The sequence below is a fragment of the Crocuta crocuta genome, unplaced genomic scaffold (genome assembly GCF_008692635.1).
Source record: "Crocuta crocuta isolate KB4526 unplaced genomic scaffold, BGI_CrCroc_1.0 scaffold260, whole genome shotgun sequence".
NCBI lineage: Eukaryota > Metazoa > Chordata > Mammalia > Carnivora > Hyaenidae > Crocuta > Crocuta crocuta.
In genome coordinates, this window is record NW_027527525.1 from 7,065,947 (window position 1) to 7,086,378 (window position 20,432).

At 41.7% G+C, this 20,432-nt stretch overlaps 1 protein-coding gene and 2 long non-coding RNA genes across 3 annotated transcripts in view; 2 read left to right on the forward strand and 1 right to left on the reverse strand.

The window, feature by feature from the left end:
• Positions 1-20,432, forward strand: part of SNTB1 (syntrophin beta 1) — a 233,678-nt gene that overhangs the window by 96,611 nt on the left and 116,635 nt on the right. Inside the window, exon 4 of the mRNA XM_077764844.1 lies at positions 8,941-9,157. Within this exon, the coding sequence (XP_077620970.1) occupies positions 8,941-9,157 (217 nt within the window). The remainder of the gene's footprint in view (positions 1-8,940; positions 9,158-20,432) is intronic.
• On the reverse strand, positions 6,057-6,815 carry LOC144231891 (uncharacterized). The gene is made up of 2 exons (XR_013335231.1): positions 6,756-6,815; positions 6,057-6,111 (listed from the first exon to the last, which is right to left on the reverse strand). It is a non-coding gene; the product is annotated as an uncharacterized LOC144231891 (long non-coding RNA).
• LOC144231888 (uncharacterized) lies at positions 19,436-20,392 on the forward strand. The gene is made up of 3 exons (XR_013335230.1): positions 19,436-19,656; positions 19,853-20,138; positions 20,236-20,392. It is a non-coding gene; the product is annotated as an uncharacterized LOC144231888 (long non-coding RNA).

The window sequence follows — 20,432 nt, forward strand, 5'->3', positions numbered from 1 at the left end:
AGGCCTACAGGATACAGAGAGAAAAGGTTTCCATGCAGGAGAAACCACATTTGCAAAGAACAGAGGCAGGAGAGAACATGGCATGTTCAGAGATTAAAGAGAATTACTCTATGGCTGATGTGTGAACTGTGGAGACCAAGAGGTGACAGCGGAGATGACAAGAACAGGTGGGCAGGGCCGGCTAGTGAGTGGCTCTGTGTGCACTGGAACAGACCACAGCCCTCTGTTATGTGTCTCTCTCAGAGCAGCGCTCTGGAGTGTTTATCTGTTGGTCTGATGTCTCCACCCCACCCCCCAACATTCACACTTATACCTCAATGCACTCACCTCAAGGGCAGGAAGCCCAGTCTGTCTTGTTGACTGGAATAACTCCAACACTCAGGGCCCTGAGCCCATAGCAGGAGCTCAGTAAACATTTGTCGAATTAATGGATAACCAAACCAGTTAGTGTGCTTCTAGGTGGTTCTACGACTCATGGAATTGGATAGTCTCCGTGAGTCTGTGGAGGTATCTCTGGGGGGCAGTGATCTTGCTTCATTGAAGAATCAAGGCAGACTACATCGAATAGCTGTACTATCTAAAATTGGATAATTTTGAGATAGATTTTTAATTGGAGGCCAATAATTACTCAGCAAATGTATAACCAGTTTATTTTATTCCTGATGCCACATATGAAAACTTAGCAGCAGAGAGCCTGGATGGCTCAGTTGGTTAAGCAGCTGACTCTTGATTTCAGCTCAGGTCAGTGATCTCACAGTTCATGAGTTCGAGCCATGTGTCAGGCTCCATGCTGACCTTGCGGAGCCTGCTTAGGTAGGATTCCCTCTTTCTTCCTGTCTCTGTGCCCCTACCCTGCTCATGCTCTGTCTCTCTCCCTTTCAAAACAAACAGATTAATTAATTAATTAATTAATTAATCTTAAAAACAAAAACAAAACAAAACTCAGCACCTTCACCCAGAAGGTCCGTATGACTTCATGAGAGCCTTTGGGCCATCCTTCAAATGTCTCTTAAAATCCTACCTTCAAGGACCACCATCCCCACCCCAGCATGATGGAAGCGATGATTCTTCTAGGCAACTCTGCTGAACCAAAGGAAAAGTAACTTAAGTACTTAATCTCAACATAGACTTGTTGTCACGTTTGTCAGAAGCCCATAGGGTTTGGTAGAAAGTCAGAAGATACATGTACCTAAGGACTAAGAATGTGACACACATTTTTAACAGGGCTATTTGCTGGGCAAGACACACAGCAAAATGAGGTAAGAAAAAAAAAACTTTTTTATGTTGTCAGAAGAGTTAGCTTCTTAAAGAATTGTAGAATGTTTGAAGGGTAAACAAAATGAGGTCCAGCAGGGGAAGTGACTTGCCCACTTGCCCAGGGCTAGACAGCTCATTAGGGGCAAAGTTGGTCCCCAACTCCCACGTCCACCTCGCCATCCCACCCCCTGAGAGCTTAGCTGTACCCTCCGAGAAGCTTGTATCACTTATTCCACCATTTCTTGGCCTTTTTGGAAATATTGATGACCTCCCTCTGCTTCTTTCCTAAGATGACCTAGGAAAATGCCATTAAAGGAAAGTCTTATATTGCATTTTGTCAGCAAATCCCACTGTCACTAACCTGGCCCCAACCTGAGAGTTTCTCTCGTGGTCCTAACAGCCAGATTTCTTGCCTCCAGCTGGTCCCCTTTCCCCTTAATCACATTAGAAAATGCACGTTTTGTATTCACATCCCCCAGAGTAATGACATATTTCTTTTCCTTCCTGTAATCTGGAAATCCTTTTTTTCTGTTTGTTTTTGTTGTTATTTTTAAGAAGACGAGTTGCACGTATCAGAGGGACTTGCTGGCTCCTCAGAAACCAGCCTGGTAGGAGAGCTGATTGGATTTGCCTAAAGCATTTCCTCATTAGTAGCCTGTGTGTGCCTTTCCTTTCAAATGTCATCTGGCCGCCTCAACAATGATTTAATTGTGGCAACTTGGGGCCCTCGCAAACTTGGGCTTCATGGAAGGTTCTCTGGAAATCTTCACAACTGCTTGTCCTTGAGATGACAAACCAGAAACATATTGAAAGTGACTTGGTGGATTATTGGTTCGAAGACCACTCCTTATGGCTCTCCTGCCCTTTTTTTGCAAGTGAAGATTGGAATTTTAATTGCTCAACCACAGTTTTTAATTCATGATGCCCAGAAAGGGCATGGTTTATTAATTAGTTCTGATTATGAGGCACCTCGAACTGGGGCCTGGCTGTTTCTTGATCGGTTTCAACAGCTCTGAAATTACTGTCTGTAAGCACACAGAAGTGTAATTATGCAGACACTGGCTTTTCGGCTCTGCCAGGTTAAACCCTCTAATATGCATACATATTACAATGTCTTAAGAGGCATTTATTGAAATGCCATAGTTTAATAGTTTAGGCTTACAAAATCAAGCTCTCTTATGTTACAGGCAATAGCCAGTTAATTGGATGTTTTCTCCCAGTGCATAAAAATGTTGGCTTAAATACACACACATTTAATTAATTAAAAAAAAAAGTGTGAGGAACAGTATTACTTCGTAGTTAAAAGCAAGAACTGCGGAGCCAGGCTGCTCGGATTTGATTCCTGCTTCTGCCTTTTCCAGCACTGTGACTTGGGGGTATGACTTACCCCTTTTCCATCTCTGCATCTTTGGTAAATGAGGATGTTCACACAGCACGTGTCATAGATGGTTGTGAGGGTCTAACGAGTGAGTACACAAAACACTTAGCAGAGTTCATGGGATCTAGTCAGTGTGCTTTTTACTGGTCTCTCCGACACATTTGTTTGTACTTATGTGTTATTAAACCTAGTTGTGATGTGCTGACAGAATTAGGGGTATCTTTGTGTGGTAGGAGCTGAAACTTTCCCTTAATATCTATTCTCTTCTTCTTCCACAATAAGGGCCTCTCCTCCTCACCTCCTCCTCACTTTCCAGCTGGATTGGCACCAGGTTATCCAGAGTTAAGAGTAAAATTTATTTTCCCTCTAGAAATGGCCATGTGGCTAAATTCTGGTCAATGGTTTGTAAGCATATCTAATGTGTCAACCTCTGCAAAACATTCTTAAAGGAGGAAGCATGGTGTGACCATCGCTTCTTCCTTCCTGCTGATGGGAATTTGGTTAATGTGACTGGGACTCAAGCAGCCACATAGGATTAACAGATGGCAGGCTAGAGATGCAGAGGAGGAAGGGCCATAGGACTGAGCCCCTCACAACTCCAGAGAGCAAAGCTGCCCTGGCAGCCCTTTTCTTTTGCTGTAGACTTTTAGCAAAAGAAAAACAAACCTTTATAAAATTCAATACACTGTAATTTGAGCACCTGTTGCAGTCAGATCTAGTCTCTGGGAAACACTTTGCCCTCCTGAATTGGACCATTCTCTCATTATTTTGACTGCAATGTGTAGAAATCTCAGGATGCTAAGTCACAAAGAACCATGAAAAGGTTTCACCTACACTTTGTTTTCTGTTAGAGGCACTGTTTTACCACACCCAGGCATGGCCACACTGTTCTTACTGTTCTTGAGGGGAGAACGGACTTGGCCTCAAGCCTCGATTGGTGATTGGAGACGAACTACTCGACAGTAGAATTATGCACAGAACTGATGTCAGAAGGGATATTCTGACAATTTTATTACTGCTTCCGGACCAAAAATTGTGGGCCGTTGGAGAAATACAGTGGCAATTTTCTGTTGCTTTCTTTGTTATCCACAAAAACGAGTTTCTCAGTTTTCTCTTTTCTACACATATCAACAAGAATCAAGATTCATGAACAAAGGGGCTTTAGGCAGGGAGATGTTGGTGTTATCCGTCCTTTCTCAGGACAGACGTGGAAACCGTTGAGTGATTTCAGTATATCTTGTTCAGGAACAGTGATAATAATCTCTTGTGTTTTCTTCTTGTTTCTCCCCTCTCCCCACCTTGGAATTGAAAACTTGTTTTCTGGTGGTTCTAGAGATCTCTGGACTCCTTTAGGGATTTGGCTGAGCTTTCCTCACAAAACTAGTGAAAAGGAGAGTGTATACCTAAGGCTCTAAGAAGAAACAGCATGCCTGAGGTAGAAAGCAGGATGATCCCTTATTTCTATTTGTCTTAACTGGGGAAGAGGCCAGGCATTGTTTATCAAAATTAAGTCAGGTTTCTGGAAGCCATGGAGTGTTGTCTTCCCTTCAGGAAAATCCTTAGCCTCTGCCACATTTGTCTACCCTTTCCTTATGGGGTTCCCATTAGACATACATTAGACCTTCTCACTTCATCCTCCACATCTCTATCTTATGTTTTCCATTCTTTTCAATACCTTTGTGCTATAATCTGTATAATTTCTTCTCATCTACAAGTCACTCACGAATTCCTTCTTTTGATATGCCTACCTATTGAAGTTTTAATTCTGGTTTGTTATTGTAGTTATATATTATTTAGCAATAATTATTAGTACTGGTACTACTACTACTAGACATTTCTTTTGGTGATTTTACTAATCTGTTAGGTCACTTTAAAAAAATATTCTCTGGAAGATTCTCTCAAGCTTTTCCTTTGTTTCTTTACACATGGTAAACATATTTGTTGCTTTGTTGTCTGTGTTGGGATTGTCACTGCTGTCAGTTATTTTTACTAGTTCTGGCTCTGCTATCTTGTTTCCATGTGTGCAACACTTCCTTAGATTTTATGCTGTTCATTGCCCTTAAAAGTGATTTACAGGGACCCTTTGAAGCCTAGGATGAAATTGCCTTCCTCCAGAAAGGATTTGCCACTGATTTTGCTAGTTCCCTAGAGACTTGTCTAGCTTGGGACCTTTTTAAACCAGGTTTAAGATTTAATCGCTCATGGATAGCATAGTCCTCAGCACATAATAAATGACTGATAAATTTTGGCTGAATGAATAAATCTTTAAGTTATCATACTTACTTTCTTAACTTAATTTCTCCATATGTGCAGCTGGTCAGTTAAAGGATTACTGTTTTGAATACCATTTCCAATGGGGTGTCCTTTATTCAAGATGGTGATTGTCATGTCTTCTCTCCTTCATAAATTCTTCAACTCTGTGCTACACAAGAAGTGGTTACTTGGTAAATATGCTTCTGGGCTAAGACTTGCCATCCTCCCCATGCTTCTGGCCATGAGTGGGTCAAACCACACATTTCTGGGACTCCTTATACTTTCCATGGATAGTTCGAGTAAAACTCAGATTATCTCTGGCAGCAGCTCCCCGTGGCTCTGTAATTAGTGGATCTACCTCTGATATCTTTTCTCTTTAGGACTCCTGCTCTTCCTTTGCTCTCCATAGCCAACCTCTGACTCTGTCATTCCCTCACTCATAGACCAAGACCACCATGGCTATCATCACTGGCTATGGAGTGAAGTCCAAGCCTATTAGCTTCTCATTTTGCCTTTTTTTTTTTTTTTTTGTCTATTTGGGGTAGCCAGATTTCATGAAAGAATGTGATCTCTGGAAAGTCCAACTCCAGCTCCATTACTTACCAGCCACAAAATGAAACTTCGGTGCATTGTTGTGCCGGTGTGTAAAATAATATTAGTCTTGCAAGGGATAAGGTATGTAGAGTTCCTAGGTCCATCAGAATAAGAATAGCTGTACAAGACATTTCTTTCTAGTAGGGTCTGAAAGGAATGACAGTTTATTTTCCTATTGCTTATGGACAGGTGGACACTCAGAACGTGTCCTGGCCCATGTTTTCTCTGACCTTGGTTGCCTTATAAATAAAGTGGTGGCTTGGGGCGCCTGGGTAGCTCAGTCCATTAAGTATCCAACTTCGGCTCAGGTCATAATCTCATGGTTCACAAGTTCGGGCCCCACGTCAGACTCTGTGGTGACAGCTCGGAGCCTGGAGCCTGCTTCAGCTTCTTTGTCTCCTTCTTTCTCTTTGCCCCCTCCCCTGCTTTTAGTCTGTCTCTCCCTCAAAAATAAGTAAACATTTAAAAAATTAAAAAAAAATAGGGTGGTGCCTTGAACGGTCATACTGAAGCTTAAAGGTGGGAAGGTATGTATGTAAAGCGTCTGGAGGCATACTTGGCACATCGTTAGGTATATAATACATGTTCCTTCTTTATTCCCCTTCAAACTGAGGTCCAACTTGCCTTTCCTATGGGATTGAAATACAAATTGAAAATCAGAGTACATTATATAAAAGAAGGATTGCTATTCCTTACTCTCTAAAGTCCTATCTTCCCTTTAAAGCCAAGTTCAAATGACATCTATTCTATGAAGCATCTCTGGATTCTCACTTCTACAACACTTATTTCCTACTCCAGCCAGAAGGATAATAATGCAACCAAAGGAGAACCTTCAAACCAGTTCAGCTATATTTGAATTTCCTGTATATCAACAAGTATGATTCTATACAAAGCTAAGCTGTGCTCTAGCTTCTACCAAAACATTTTTAGAGATTAAAAAAATTCAATGTCTTCCAAACCACTCTATTTATTCTAGCTTTGGACAACTTAAATCTGTCCTCTTAAATTTTCTGCATTTGTTCCTAGGTATGTTTGTGTTCCTTTTTAAATATATTGCCCACAAATAAACAATATTCCTTAAAATACACTGTCCACAAATGCCCTTTCTTCTTCTGTAACTGCAGCCTGTGCTAACAGATTTGTGGGGACCATGGAGTTGTTTTCTCCTAACTACACTTATATTCAGTTAAAACCCTGAGATCTCCTTCTCAAATATGTGTTGGTATTAAATGACATCTCCTCTGTCTTGAATTAGTGTGGCTATTTTTGATACCTGTGGCCGAGTTCCCCAATACCTGCCCATATTTCTTGCATCTCAGTGTGTTTGGCCTGCTTATTATATTGCCGTGAACCTAACTTGTCCCTCATATGTGATGCAGTTTCCTCATGAGTTATTCCAACATACTGTCTTCCTGTTATAACACTCAGCTCATTCTGCTTTGTGCGCTGTTTATGTGCTTGTATGATGTCACAGTCTTGGGTGGGGTTCCTGAGAAGCAGAGCCTCTGTCTGCGGGACCAGGCGGCATCTCTGTAGCTTCCCAGACTTGGTGGCTTCTATTGGTTTAACAGCTGTTTTCCAGAGCAGGTGGGCAGCTAAGAGTTGTTCTCAGCCAACACACAGCAGCTGGGAAATACATGCTCAGGCTGGTGGAAAGGATCTGATGGCACCGAGCAGCATCCACTATAGTCACCCATGATTTTGAACTCTGGAGATGGAAACTATCTATTGTTTATTTTTGCAGTTTCTGTAAACCTGGCCTCATGTCTTGCACAGTAAAGGCATTAGATTGTGGATTTGAATCATTAAAGATCTGGAGTAAATGTCCACAATCCATTTTCTAGTTTGTATCCAGGCCAGTCCACTGCCGCTTGTAATAACAGATACTGGTGAGGAACTTCACCAATCCCCTGCCCCCACCCCACCCACAGACGAGCACAGAAGCAGACTGTGCGAGTGATAGAGGGAAGGATATGGAAGTTTATGTTGCATGTTCCAAGAATCTAGTTGCCCTGTCAACTTAGAAGCTGTTTATGGACCACATGTTTAAATTCAGAATAGGCAAACAACTTCCTTTTTTTTTTAATATTTTTTTTTTATTTTGAGAGAGAGAGAGACAAAGCATGAGCATGAGGAGGGGAGAGGCAGAGAGAGAAGAAGAGAATCCCAAGCAGAGTCTGTGCCTTCATTGCAGACCCCGACATGGAGCTCAAACTCACGAACCATGAGATCGTGACCTGAGCCAAAATCAAGAGTCAGACCTTAACCAACTGAGCCGCCCAGTTGCCTTGGCAAATAACTTATTAAGACCAAAGAAACACATCGGAGAGAAGGATTTCAGTCTGCTCCACTAAGCTCTTGAACTATTTTTTTTTTAATTTTATAAAAGTAATATGTGCATATTGGCTAAACATAAAAATGGTATAAAAGAGTGATAAATGAATAGTAAAGTCTATCTCTCCATCAGCTTGGGTTTAATTTCCACTCCCAAGAGCTAACTGCTGTTAACATTTTCTTATGTTTCTATCCAGAAATAGTTATATATATACATATATATGTATATATATACATATATATAACTTATGTTATATATATGTATATATATGTATAACTTATATATATGTATATATATGTATATAACTTATGTTTTATATATATAACTTATGTTATATGTTATGTGTATATATATATATATACACACACACACACACAAGGCTATGTATTTATGATTTATATGCAAGAGATTAGAGCTCTACCATTTTTAAACTAATAATAGATCGTGTAGATCTTTCTACATCAGCACATCTATAGCTATCTTATTTTTAAAAATGACTGTACAGCTAGCTGTCTTACGGTTTATTATTTTTCTTATGGACATTGAGATTGGTCCTAGTTTTCAGCTCTTTCAGAAAGTATTTTTGCTCTTACAAATTTTTTCCATTGCAAAATAAGTATCCTTTTATGTAAGTTTTTTTTTTTCTTTTTTTTGCCTGTATGTGCTTAGCTGTATTAAATTAAAAATCCTATTCTTGCTTCTGAACAGAAAAATGATGTCATGGGTAGAGTATGTGGCTACCAAATTCCCAACTTCTGTATTGAACAATTATGTGCCTTTAAGCCTAAGGAGGATGATTTCCCCTTCTCTGCCCATTTGTCTCTCACCCTCTTCCCCAGAATGCAGTTTATAATCAGAAAAGATAAAAGTTGTCATAGTTGAAAAAAGCTGAAAGTAATTCTCAAGTTCAGGTCATCATAATGGCAAATTCTAAAAACCACTTTGGTATAGAATTTAAATAACAGAAAAACTATTTTGAGAGGCACAGAAATTGTGGATCTTGCTCAGAGTTTAAGAGGTTCCGTATTAAGACCTCATCTAATGCTAGTTTCAAAAAACGCAATCAGACCTTCCAGAAATCCAGCCCTGATGTACTTAAAAGCTGTTGTCTTTCTCTTTACAGTGAAGTACATGCGAGAAGCCACACCCTATGTGAAGAAAGGCTCCCCAGTATCAGAGATTGGCTGGGAAACGCCTCCACCAGAGTCCCCTCGGTTAGGGGGCGGCTCCTCAGACCCCCTGTCCTCGCAGGCCTTCTCCTTCCACAGAGATCGGAAAAGCATCCCCCTCAAGATGTGTTACGTCACTCGGAGTATGGCTTTGGCTGACCCTGAAAACAGGTAAAGAGCCCTGAGATCTCCTCTGGCATTGCCATGGCTATGCCTGCATTCTGAAAACACTCCTTGGTTTCTACAGAGTAGCCTGAAAGGGCCCCACAGAGATAGTGTTGTGTGTTCAAGTCAGGCCTCCCTCATTCCCTTCCTCCAACCTTCTTCCTTTCTTTTATCCCCTTGACTAATCTGGGTACTGAGCTTGGGTTGTGGAAAGAGTTGAAGAATTGAAGTCAAGACGCTAAGTGTCTTCCCTGACTCTCCGGTTGCTAGTTTATGTGACTTTGGTAGAAAGGGATATACACAGAATCTGAAGCAGGCTCCAGGCTCTGAGCTGTCACCATAGCACCCAACACAGGGCTTGAACTCACGAATTGTGAGATGGTAACCTGAGCTGAAGTCAGATACTTAACCAACTGAGCCACCCAGGCNTCCTTAATACAGTTTTCTGCTCTAAACTTCTCTTTATGCTTAAAAGAAAAAAAGGGAGTGGCTTTGATCCAACCCTGGAGTGCTATCTCTCAAAGCCTGTACACGATTTCTCATGCCATGGGATAGATATATCACCCAATCCATGGCAGTTATAAGGAGTCCAGCAAGACCAGCAAATTTGTGGGCCCTTGTTTCCCCAGACATCTTATTTAACTCATCTGAACAGGAGACATCTGCCTGGGAGGAAAATGAGAGCCATGTAGAGGAGAAGGAAGGGGAATGGAGCCAGCAAATGGCAAATCTTGGTGACCTTGGCAGACACATTCAAATGCTAAAAATAGGGACAGCTCTACTGGCCCTTATTTGTAACATGTGTGGGACAGCTGCAGCCTACCCAAGTGGGATGCATTTGGCTGTGCTCTGAGCTGCTGACAGGGAAGAGCCAAAGGGAGCAGGGATGGGGGGAAGTTGCCTCCTCGGCTCAGAGCTCAAGGCCTTTTTCATTCTCTTCCTAGTAAGCTCGCTCTAAGGAAGTGGCCAGCCCCTCTGACTCCAGCGGCTGGAGGACCCACTCTCCTCCCCTCACCCCTCCCAGGCCAGTTGTGTCTGTAAGGAGCAGTGGTTGTAGGAGAGAGTGGGGAGGATCAGCCAAAGAGGCATTGGAGTAGGCAGCCTGGCAAGGAGGCAGAATTCGCCCACTCTTCCATGAGCCACTCGAACCTGTTCTATGTTTTGTCTGCCTTGATTTCTGCTGATTTTCCTGAGCTTTCTGTTGATGCCCTGGTTACTCTGCATTTGATCTTTGCGGGTCTCTTAGCTACCAAATCAGACAAGTCCTTTCTTCCAAGAGTCTGATGTCTAATTCATCATTTATCGAGTGCCCATCTTGTGCCGGGCATTATGCTAAGTTAGTTGAGACCAGAGGCTGCAAAGTGGCAGCCTCCAGGTGTACCCAGGTGGCAGATATGGTCTGTCTAGCGTGTAAAAGAAATATGAATTACTTACCACGTTGAATCATTGGGAAATTTCACATTAAAAAGCCAGATCTCTGCTTTTCTAGACAAATGGGTAGATCTGGGGGTGTTATTAGGCCCACGTTGCTGCAGGCAGGTTTCTAATCTACAGGTGCCTGGTCGAGGCCTCTCCTCCTTGTATAAGGGAATGAATTCTCCTCAACACTCCTATTGCCACACCCTTGGGGGATTCCATTAGTTACCTGCCTGGTCCTTGAGACTGTACCCCTTCTTAGTCCTCTAAACAGCCCTCTGAGTTTCTCTCATTATCCCCACTCTATAGATCAAAACTGAGGCTTAATTTTTATAGACATTCCAAACATCATATGGCTAAAATACAGTTTTGCTGGGTTTTGAATGCAAGCCTATGGTGTGGGTGACAGTGTCAGTTTGCCATTACCAAAAAAATGCAGAGACTAGGAAATGTGGAATATTGTAGGAGAGATTCGTGCCCGGGGAGAGAGCTTAAGTAGATGATTTCTAGGGTTGTTTCCAGCTGCGGACTATACACTCTAACTTCCTCCTAAGGCACTGAATTCTATTTTAAAGAAGATTTTGGGACACGTCAGGCCTTAGTTCAAACACTGGAGACTTCCTTTGTCAATCCAGAAGACAGAATGGATCTTTAAACTTTTATATCAGTGGCCTTCAATCCACCATTGATGAGGCGGTGTGGGAGGGCCTAGCCTGGCAGCGTATGAGAACCACAGGGCAGGATTGAAAATGAGAATCCAGCTAAGCCAGAGGGTCCAGGAGGAGACTTCAGTCCAGATAGACCCAGAACTGCTGGTAATGAGATTGACCTTTCACAATGTATCCACATATCAAATCACCATGCTATATACTTTAAATATCTTAAAATTTTGTCAATTATACCTCAGTAAAGCTGGGGAAAAAGATTATGGTTTTACGTGAGTCTTGACCCTGGTCAAGGAAGAGAAGAAAAGAAAAAGGAAACAAATATTTAATAAAACTCGGGTTACATACTGGGCAGAGTATAATGTACTAGTCAGAAATGTGGTCTCTGCAAAACCCAAGTCAGTGCTGAACACAAGACACACCGAACACGAAGTGATTTTAAAAGGCAAAAAACAAAGAGATGGGTAAAGCATACAAGGCAAATGTACACTAACAGCGTTAACAACAAAAAGTACCAGTTTAACTTGATGTGTGACAGGGTAAAATGCAGACTGAAAGCATAAAACAGGACAGAACTGGTTGATGCTGCAGACCGGAGTTCACAAGGAACATACAACAGTTGCAAATGTGCCCCAAATAACACAGCAGTGGCCTTTGTAGAAGATGCAGGAAGAAATAGAAATGTACTAATACGAGGTCATTCGACATGCCACTCTCAGTCCAAGTCAGGGCACATAGACAAAAGGTCAAAAAAGATCTAAAAGACCCAAACAACATCATTAACAAGGGAGACCCGGATACATCACAAACTTGGTACACTAATAATAAAGAACATGCTTTCCTTTTGACTCCAGATAGAACACTGACAAAATTAACGATAGATTAGCTCACAAAAAAATGCAATAAATTTCATGAGGTAGGAATACTATAAACAAGATTCTCTGACAAATAGTGGAATAAAAGTAGGAAATGAAGAACAAAACCGAAGCACAGAAAGCCTTTCTTCTTGGATTTTTAAAAGCTGTGAAATAACTCTTAGGTCAAAGGGGAAACAGAAACTGAAATTGTAGCATTTCTTAGAAAATGAACATAACGCATATGTTAAACATAAAAGAGAAAGAAAGAGAAAAGGAGCATCATCGATGCAGCGAGCGAGACCCACGATGGATTCTCAGCTCTACCACTTACGCATGAATTTCAGCAAGTGTTTCATTCACTCTAAATAACAACCCTCGGTAGTAGGTACTCTGATCTCTATTTCATAGACAATGAAATGTAGTTCAGAAATGAGAGCTGAAGCCAACAGTAGATCTGGGTTCCAACACAATGTCTGGCTTCTTAATCATGATACCCCATTGCCTGTGACTCTAGCCCCTGGCAGAACAGCTCCCTTGGACTGTCAACGCAATGGCCAGGAGTCAGTGGGCTCCTGGATGCTAAAACCTGAGAACTAATGACAAATGCCACAGCATCTTGGGACTAATCCCCTCAGTTGGTGACATATAGCCACTTATAGTTTGCATTAAAAACTCTAATGTTCAATTTCTCAAATAGAAAAGGCCATAGAACAGCAGGCAGGATTGCTACTCTTTCTGTGGAAAAGGTCACCCAGCAGGCACTGAATCCACAAGAATATGTCACTGCTAGTGGTTGTCAATGATTACAACACTTTTTTTAAAAAAGTCTGCTTCATAAATAACTCGTTGTTCATATTTGGCTCTTCGCTGCCCTTGTCCAGAGCCACACCCCCAGTCCTCCAGACTATTTGGACATATTCCCTACTGGGTGCTTTGTTTCCAGCTTGTTCCTTCCTCATCCTCTACCATCTACCCTACACCCAGCCAGCCAAGGGAGTAAGAAAGACCCAAAATGTGTCCATTTGCTCCAGATGGCTCCCTGTCACCTTCACTGATATCAGAACTACTCAGTATTACATAAAAGCCTTATGTAATAAGGTCCTGGACCTTCCCTAAGTGTCCTGCTCTTCCCATCTCATCCTCTATGCCCCAGCCACCCTTAAATAATTTACTTTCCTGACCACTTCCTAGTCACCTTTTAAAATTCAGGTGAGACACTGGTCCCACTATACCCTGTGTGTAGATCTGTCCATGAAAGCAGCTTTCATAATGACTTGAGATTTTTTCTTATGTGCTTACCCATTTCAGAAAGTTATCAAGTCCCTTGAGATCTGAACATCCCATGTTGTCATTTTAATATCCCCACTTCCTAGAACATTGCTTGATACAAAGCAGGCATTCAAAAATATGTGCTATGTATGATATATGGCATATTTGTCTGTCCATTTTTGGTATTCTTTACTTTCTCCCAAACTTTAAGGAAAAAAATACCTTCCACTAAAAATCCTCGGGAATAAGAGAACAAATAAAAACAGTTCTATCTTGACAGGTTCAGCAAACTTAAATAAACCATAACAACCCACTAACGAAGCCTGTTACTGGGTTGAAAGCAGATGGACCTTTATGGGTGGTGTATGAAGCTTTTGTCATGACTATGTGGTCCAGTAATAGACTCCACTGTAGATCTTCATGGGTAAATTATGAAGCAGTGCATACAATGTTTCTTGAAAAACTGTGTGCTTTTTTATTTACAGTGTACAAGTGAAAAGTCCACAGAAGATGACATTGTTATTTGAAATGGAAATCCTCCACTCAGCACACAGTGATTCAGAGGGGTATGATCTGATAAGTCCTGTGGTAGATGTGGATATGTTCTCACAAAATGCCCTCAGTGATGTTACCACAGCCCAGTGCCCAAGTTGTAGCCACAGAAGGTCAGAAACCTGATTAGTGGCGACACTGGATCCATCTCCGAGGAGTGGGCTAATATTAACCCAAACAAATGCAATTGTTAAGCAGATGTAAACACTCAAGTGGGACAATATATATGTCCTCCCTTTACAGGCAGTCTGTATTAGAAGACAAGTATAGAAATAAGCAGTATAGGGGCGTCTGGGTGGCTCAGACTCGGTTAAGCATCCAACTTCGGCTCAGGTCATAATCTTGAGGTCCATGACTTCGAGCCCCGCATTAGGCTCTGTGCTGACAGATCAAAGCCTGGACCCTACTTCAGATTATGAGTCTCCTTCTCTTTCTGCACCTCTCTCTCTCTCTCTCAAAAGTAAATAAAGATTTAAAAATATTACAAAAAAAGAAAGAAGCAGAATATCAGAACACCAAGTAACAAAAAGAGTATGGACTTTCAAGGCAGCCTAAGCAATAGATTCTCTCTATGTGAGTTCAGTTGTCACCATGTTATCCATACAAGAAATGCTAGCAGACCTTAAGGGATACATTTTAGACAAGGAAGCTAGAAGCCACCCCTTCCGGAATGAGGAGAACTTTGCCAGGATAGCCATTATGTTTATTATTGCTTTACTGAGACCCCCCCTCCCCATCTCCTTTGGGCTGTGCATAAATGGGTGGGGCTACCCTACATGGATGCCCCCCTTCCCTTCTATTCTTCCAGTCTTATTCCTAATGTGGACCAGAACAGCGGACCTTGTTTTTGCTTATAAAATTAAATAACATTCTAGTCTTGGCTCTCCAAAGTTGCTCCCTTTGTTCTGAGTTTAGATGATCCTAAGCACTTTAGTTACACATTTGGAAACACAAGGTCTTTTGGTAACCACCAGAAAAGAGTAATCACTTTACTAGTTGAGCCTGATTTCCTACTTTTCCCAGTGTTTGGGGGCACACTATTGTCCCCCTCACCCAAAGCTTATGTAGAGTTCTCAACTGTACTCTTCAAACTTGGAATCCTATTGAAAAGGCCTCTCTATTAGGCCAACTAGGGTGAAGATTCATGAGGTTCTACTACCCATCCTGTCTCTATAGGAAATCCTTGCTCATGAAAAGTGCTACTCCTCTTAAGAGGCTTACAAAGTGTGTGCTTTCTTGGTTCTGTTTTCTCCAGGCTGGTTGGGTACACCATGGTGGCCTAATAACGGAAAGTATTGCTAGCACACCATGATTGACAATGCATTTTGGAGACAAATGGAAAATGTAAACTCAATTTACAGTGGCACTATAGTAAGTGGACACAGTTTCAGTGTCTAAAAACAGAGGCCCAAATTAACCACCTGCTAATATCAGTGAGCATAACTCTGGAGGTGAGGTTAGAAAATAGGAGTTTGGATCTTGGTTCTGTCACTTAGTCCCTTTCATTTTAGGTAAATGACCTAATCTCTCTGATTCTGAGCTTCTGAGCTTCCTTGTCTATAAAACATGCTTGCTGACACTGACCATATAGAACTGTTATGAGGATTTGATGCCCCTGTAGGCACCCCCAATTCCTGGCAGCATAACTGTGCCATAAATGCAGCTTTCAATTAAAAGATCCTCAGTCCTGGGTGCCAGGGGAGGGAGGAGTTTTCTTCCCAGCAGAAAGAAGTTTCCAGGTCATCTCCTCAAACTGTTGGGCAGAGATTATTTTGTAAGACATTCTTTCACAGAGGTTTTTAGCCTTTTGGGATTTCTGGCTCTCTGCAGGAAGCTCGTGCCAGTTTCCTAAGTCACAGAGCCTTAACTATTATGTATGTGTCAAACTCCCGAGTCCTCAGCCCACTTCTACTACCAACATACCATGACCCCAATACTCCAATACTCACCACCATTGTTTTCATTGCCCTCCCGTCCTTTTTTTTTTTTTTTTTATATCTGGGGGTTTCCTTTCCTTTTTTGCAAGCTCAGTAGTACATTAAAGCCCANTTTTTTTTTTTTATATCTGGGAGTTTCCTTTTCTTTTTTGCAAGCTCAGTAGTACATTAAAGCCCAAACAAACAAACTTTTCTTATTACATCTTATCTGGTATATCCAGGTATTAATAAGCAGAAAGGTTTCTGAATTTATGTAAACCGCTGTGGACCTAGAAGCCTCCTCACATGGCTAAGTTAAACTTTTACCATCATGTATAAAACTAAAGTCAAACAAACAGACAAACATGACTGTTATCTTTTACATGATCTACCACTTTCAATTGAAAGTGTGGACTTTCTTCTACCACCAAGAGCACCATTTTGGTCATGTTTATTCATCTGTCTGTATCTATCTGTTATCTTTGTCTATCTATCTATCTATCTATCTATCTATCTATCTATCTACCTATCTATCTATCTATCTATCATCTATCTATTGTCTCTATCTACTATAGGTCTATCACATCTATCTATCTATATATCTATCTATCTATCCATCCATCTATCTATCTATCTATCCATCCTTGCTTTGTATCTAGATAACCCCTACTGAAGTATTTTTACTCTTGAAAGGTATGGATAAAAAGAGATGACCTTGGTATTTTATTCAACAGTGCTCACATTCTGCTTTTGAGAAATACAGGAAGTGAAATATATAGTAACGTTTTAACAGTTTGTTTAAAGGTGGTTGGGAAGGGAAAGTTCAGGGAAGTTGGGCTGAAGTAGTCAGAAATCTGAAATAGGAAATAAAGTCTTAAACAGCTGTGTTATTTTTTAAGTGTACATAGGCAAAGTAAGGAGGCATGACTTTAGCATTCACAACAGACCTAAGAAAACAGATAAGACACTCCTTTTTAAACGTTATTTTAATGAAAGTTTAAATGTTACCAAAATAATAAAAGCAGATAGTTTTTAAAATATTTATTATTAAAAAGTAATGGGTGTTTATCATTCATTTTGAAGCCTATTTGTAAACCATGAGAGAGACTCACATCTAGGATCTGGGAAATTTTCTCACGTTATGTATTTGTTAATGTCCTTCTCCATTTTCTTTGTTCTATCTCTCTGGATCTCCTGTTGGAAAGATGACCTCATGGATTGATTTTTTTTAAGTCTATTTTTTTCTCTACTACTTCTGTCACATTTCTTAAACTTTAATTTTGTGACCCTTTTCATGAATATATTGTGTTTAAATTTTACTTATTATATTTTAGCCTTTTTTTATTCTCTGAATGTTCCTGTTTAGTGGAAATTTGTTCTTGTTTTATGGATGCTATATTTTATCTTAATTCTTGGAGACTATTAATTAGGTTTGTTTACTTTTCTTTGTGCTCTTTGTTTTTCCTGTTATTCTTTTTTCTGTTTGTTTGTTTATTTGTTTGGATCTTCATCTAACTTGCTGGACTTTTCCTCAGATGTTTTGTGATCCTTTGGTATCTGCTCGTTTTTTTACGCTGACAAACCTGTCGGAATCTTTGTGTGGGGAGGGGTTTTATCAGTTGGTGAGAATCCATGTCTGATTATTATTTGGCGAGTCAATCTTACCAAGAGATCCCTTCCAATTCTGCAGATGTTGGTGTTTGGAAGTTTTCTCCGGGTCCATTGAGTTACTTAGGACGATTTGCCATTCCGGGGGTGTGGGTGGTGGTGGGAGTACCTATTTGTCAGCTTTCTCAGAGCCCCACTGCTCAGCTTGCACACATCACATAGGACCCTGTTTCCAGCCCCACCTCACCCCTGCCTCTGTCTCTGGTGGTCCCAGCTCCTTCAGGGTGTGCAGAATCAAGGAGCTCACGCTTCTCTGGAATTCTCTGTGTAGCCCTTCAGATGGTAACATTCTTCGCTCGTTCTTTACTGTGCAATTGATTCCTGGGTTCCATTCTTGTCTGTCTTTCAGACACATATTGAGCTCTTCACTCTCATATTCTGGTGGGCTTATACATATTTTACTGTTTTATTTAAGTGGGGTATTTCAAGAGAGTGGAGATGAACATGAATGGCCAAGCCACTGTTTTCCCCAAAAAGAACCTTGCATAATTTGCATCTCTGTATACAACAGAGTGCACAAAAGGTTCATTTTAATGAGCTTAAAAAACATTTTCATAGCCTTGTTATTTTTAAGAAAATCTGTTTCCTCCATAGATAAACTTGAGTGTTCATCCTAATTATCATACATTTTTAATCTGTGGGAGATGAATTAGTAAGGTTTCCCTGGCAATGGTAAGCCAGCGAAAAAGGGAACTTAACTATTTTGGGATAGCCTTGAGAAAAGGAGTTGAAGAGAGTGTTTACCAAGCATGCTTTCATGATTCATCAATACCCAATAAGATGAGTTCATTTTAGTTCATTCCTGTGCCTCTAAGCACCATTCCAGGAAAATCTCAGTTTCCCCTCTTCGAAGAGCATTTCAAAAGGTCATGAACCGGACCCTCTGGGTGCTGAGAGACTTGCTAATGTTGACTCTCAATATTTAGGTTTTGATCCTTTACTCTCGATACGTTAACTGAACTCCATTTGGTTTGCAAAAAGCTGCCCCAGGATTTTCTAGCTGAGATAATGAAGCCTCTGCAACTAACCCAGTGCTATAATGCAGGCATCCTCTATTCAAGAGGGTGTCACCTGTGGGATGGGAGAAGGGGGAGAAGGGGGAGAGACGAGGATTCACAGAGCGGCCCCTGCCTGCCCTTCTTCCTCAACACACGCGTGGACTATTACTTTCCTCAGTGGAGGATGGTTTTGGGGCATGGAGAGCTGCAGATACATTCAGACGACACCTACTTGGACATACAGGTCCAGTGTCTGTTGACAGGTACTTTCTTTGTTCCTAAACAAAACTAGAACAGGAATCTTCACCTCTCCGGTCCATTCAACCTGGTTGAGATTTCTTTCATTTTCTTAGATTTCAAGGTTTTAACAGATAGTTTTGACCATTCAGGGTTTTTGCTGGGTCCCGATCTGCAGCGGTCTCAGGGTTTTGCCCTGACTCAGCTTCTGGTCACGTAGGGAATGTGTACAAGTAAGTGAGCAACTCCCAAACAGTACTCTGAAAGTGACACAGGTGGAAAGGATGCTCCAGCAGCTCCTTCACAGGACCGTTACCTAATCCACATTATCCAGAGTTCTGTTTTCTGGAAGGTGGTGGATGGTGGCCACGGGGAATGATTGTCAGAGGAAGCGATGTCTGAGATGAGAATAATCAACTAGAAGTTAGCCACATCAAAGGTTGGGGGAGGCAGACAAACAGGGTATTCTTGGTGAAAGAGAGTATGAGTCTAGGCACTGAGGCAAAGAGAAACATAGTTCTGTTAAAGAATTGGAAGAGGTTCAGTCTCTTTGGCGCACTCTCTAAGAAGAATGTGTCAGGAGTCTGCAGAGGTGGTCACATTCAGGGCTAAGCCCCTTTATGTTTGGGACTTTATCCCAGGTGGGGCCTGCAGCCGGGGAATGACATCACAAAGACCCCTGGGCTTCACAGTCAACCATGGGCTACCTGGGGGAGCAGTCAGAGGACTACTGCAGAACTTGAGATGATAAATCATCTTGGCCTCTGCTAGAGTAGGACAGGATCCCTAAAGAGAAGTTGGATGAACTTGAGAGGTTTTAAGGGCCAGAATCTGCAGGAGTTCTTGATAAAATGGGCCTGAAGGCCTGAGCTAAAAGAAGGAGTCCAGAACAAGGTGTGCTCTGTCATCCATGGACATGGAGTCATGGTCAGTCATACATGGGGACCCTCTTGCTAGGTGGTTACACTGGCCTTCAGTGAATGGAACCAAGGAAAGTCATGCTTCAGTGGAGGGTGGGGGGAAACAGAAGCATAGGACAAGTTTAGGCTTTGGAGATATGGGCTGGATTGACAGTCAGGGTGATAGTCTTTTGATAGTCTGACGTCCTTGCCTGGATTTTCAGGCATGGCAAGAAACAGCGGCACGTCTTGCATTTCCTTTGCATTTGCCCGAATTCGTGGAACAGTATGTGGAAATCACTCACTACATCCAGAACAGCAATTGCACAGATGCTAGTCACAGCTGCCAGTGTCACTCTTGAAGCCTTCACTGAAGAATGTTTAATGAGGGGACCATTTACAGAAGAGCAGGCCGTGTTAGAGGAACCAACGATGAATGGAGAAGCACCCAGGTCTTAGTAACGGGGAAGCTGCTCCCACCCCAGGGACAGAGGAGAAGAGAAAGTTACTGTGAGCTGTGGAGGACGAGAGCCCTGGGAGATGTACCGTGGCCCAGGGAGGGTTGGGAGTAGGTCAGCATCCCTAATCTTTCTCTCTCCTGCCCTAGGGTCTGGGGTTCATGCTTCTGAGTGGCTGCTCACAGCTGGAAGCCAGAGTCTAGGGATCCTGAGTGATGCACTTAGTACACTGGGATTTACTCTTGGAGCACAGAGCAGGGCAGGGAAGGGCAGAAAACAAATCTGGAGAAAGCAAAGACAGAAAAAATAAAATCACAAAAAATGTCCTTACACTCTGTCCTTTTTG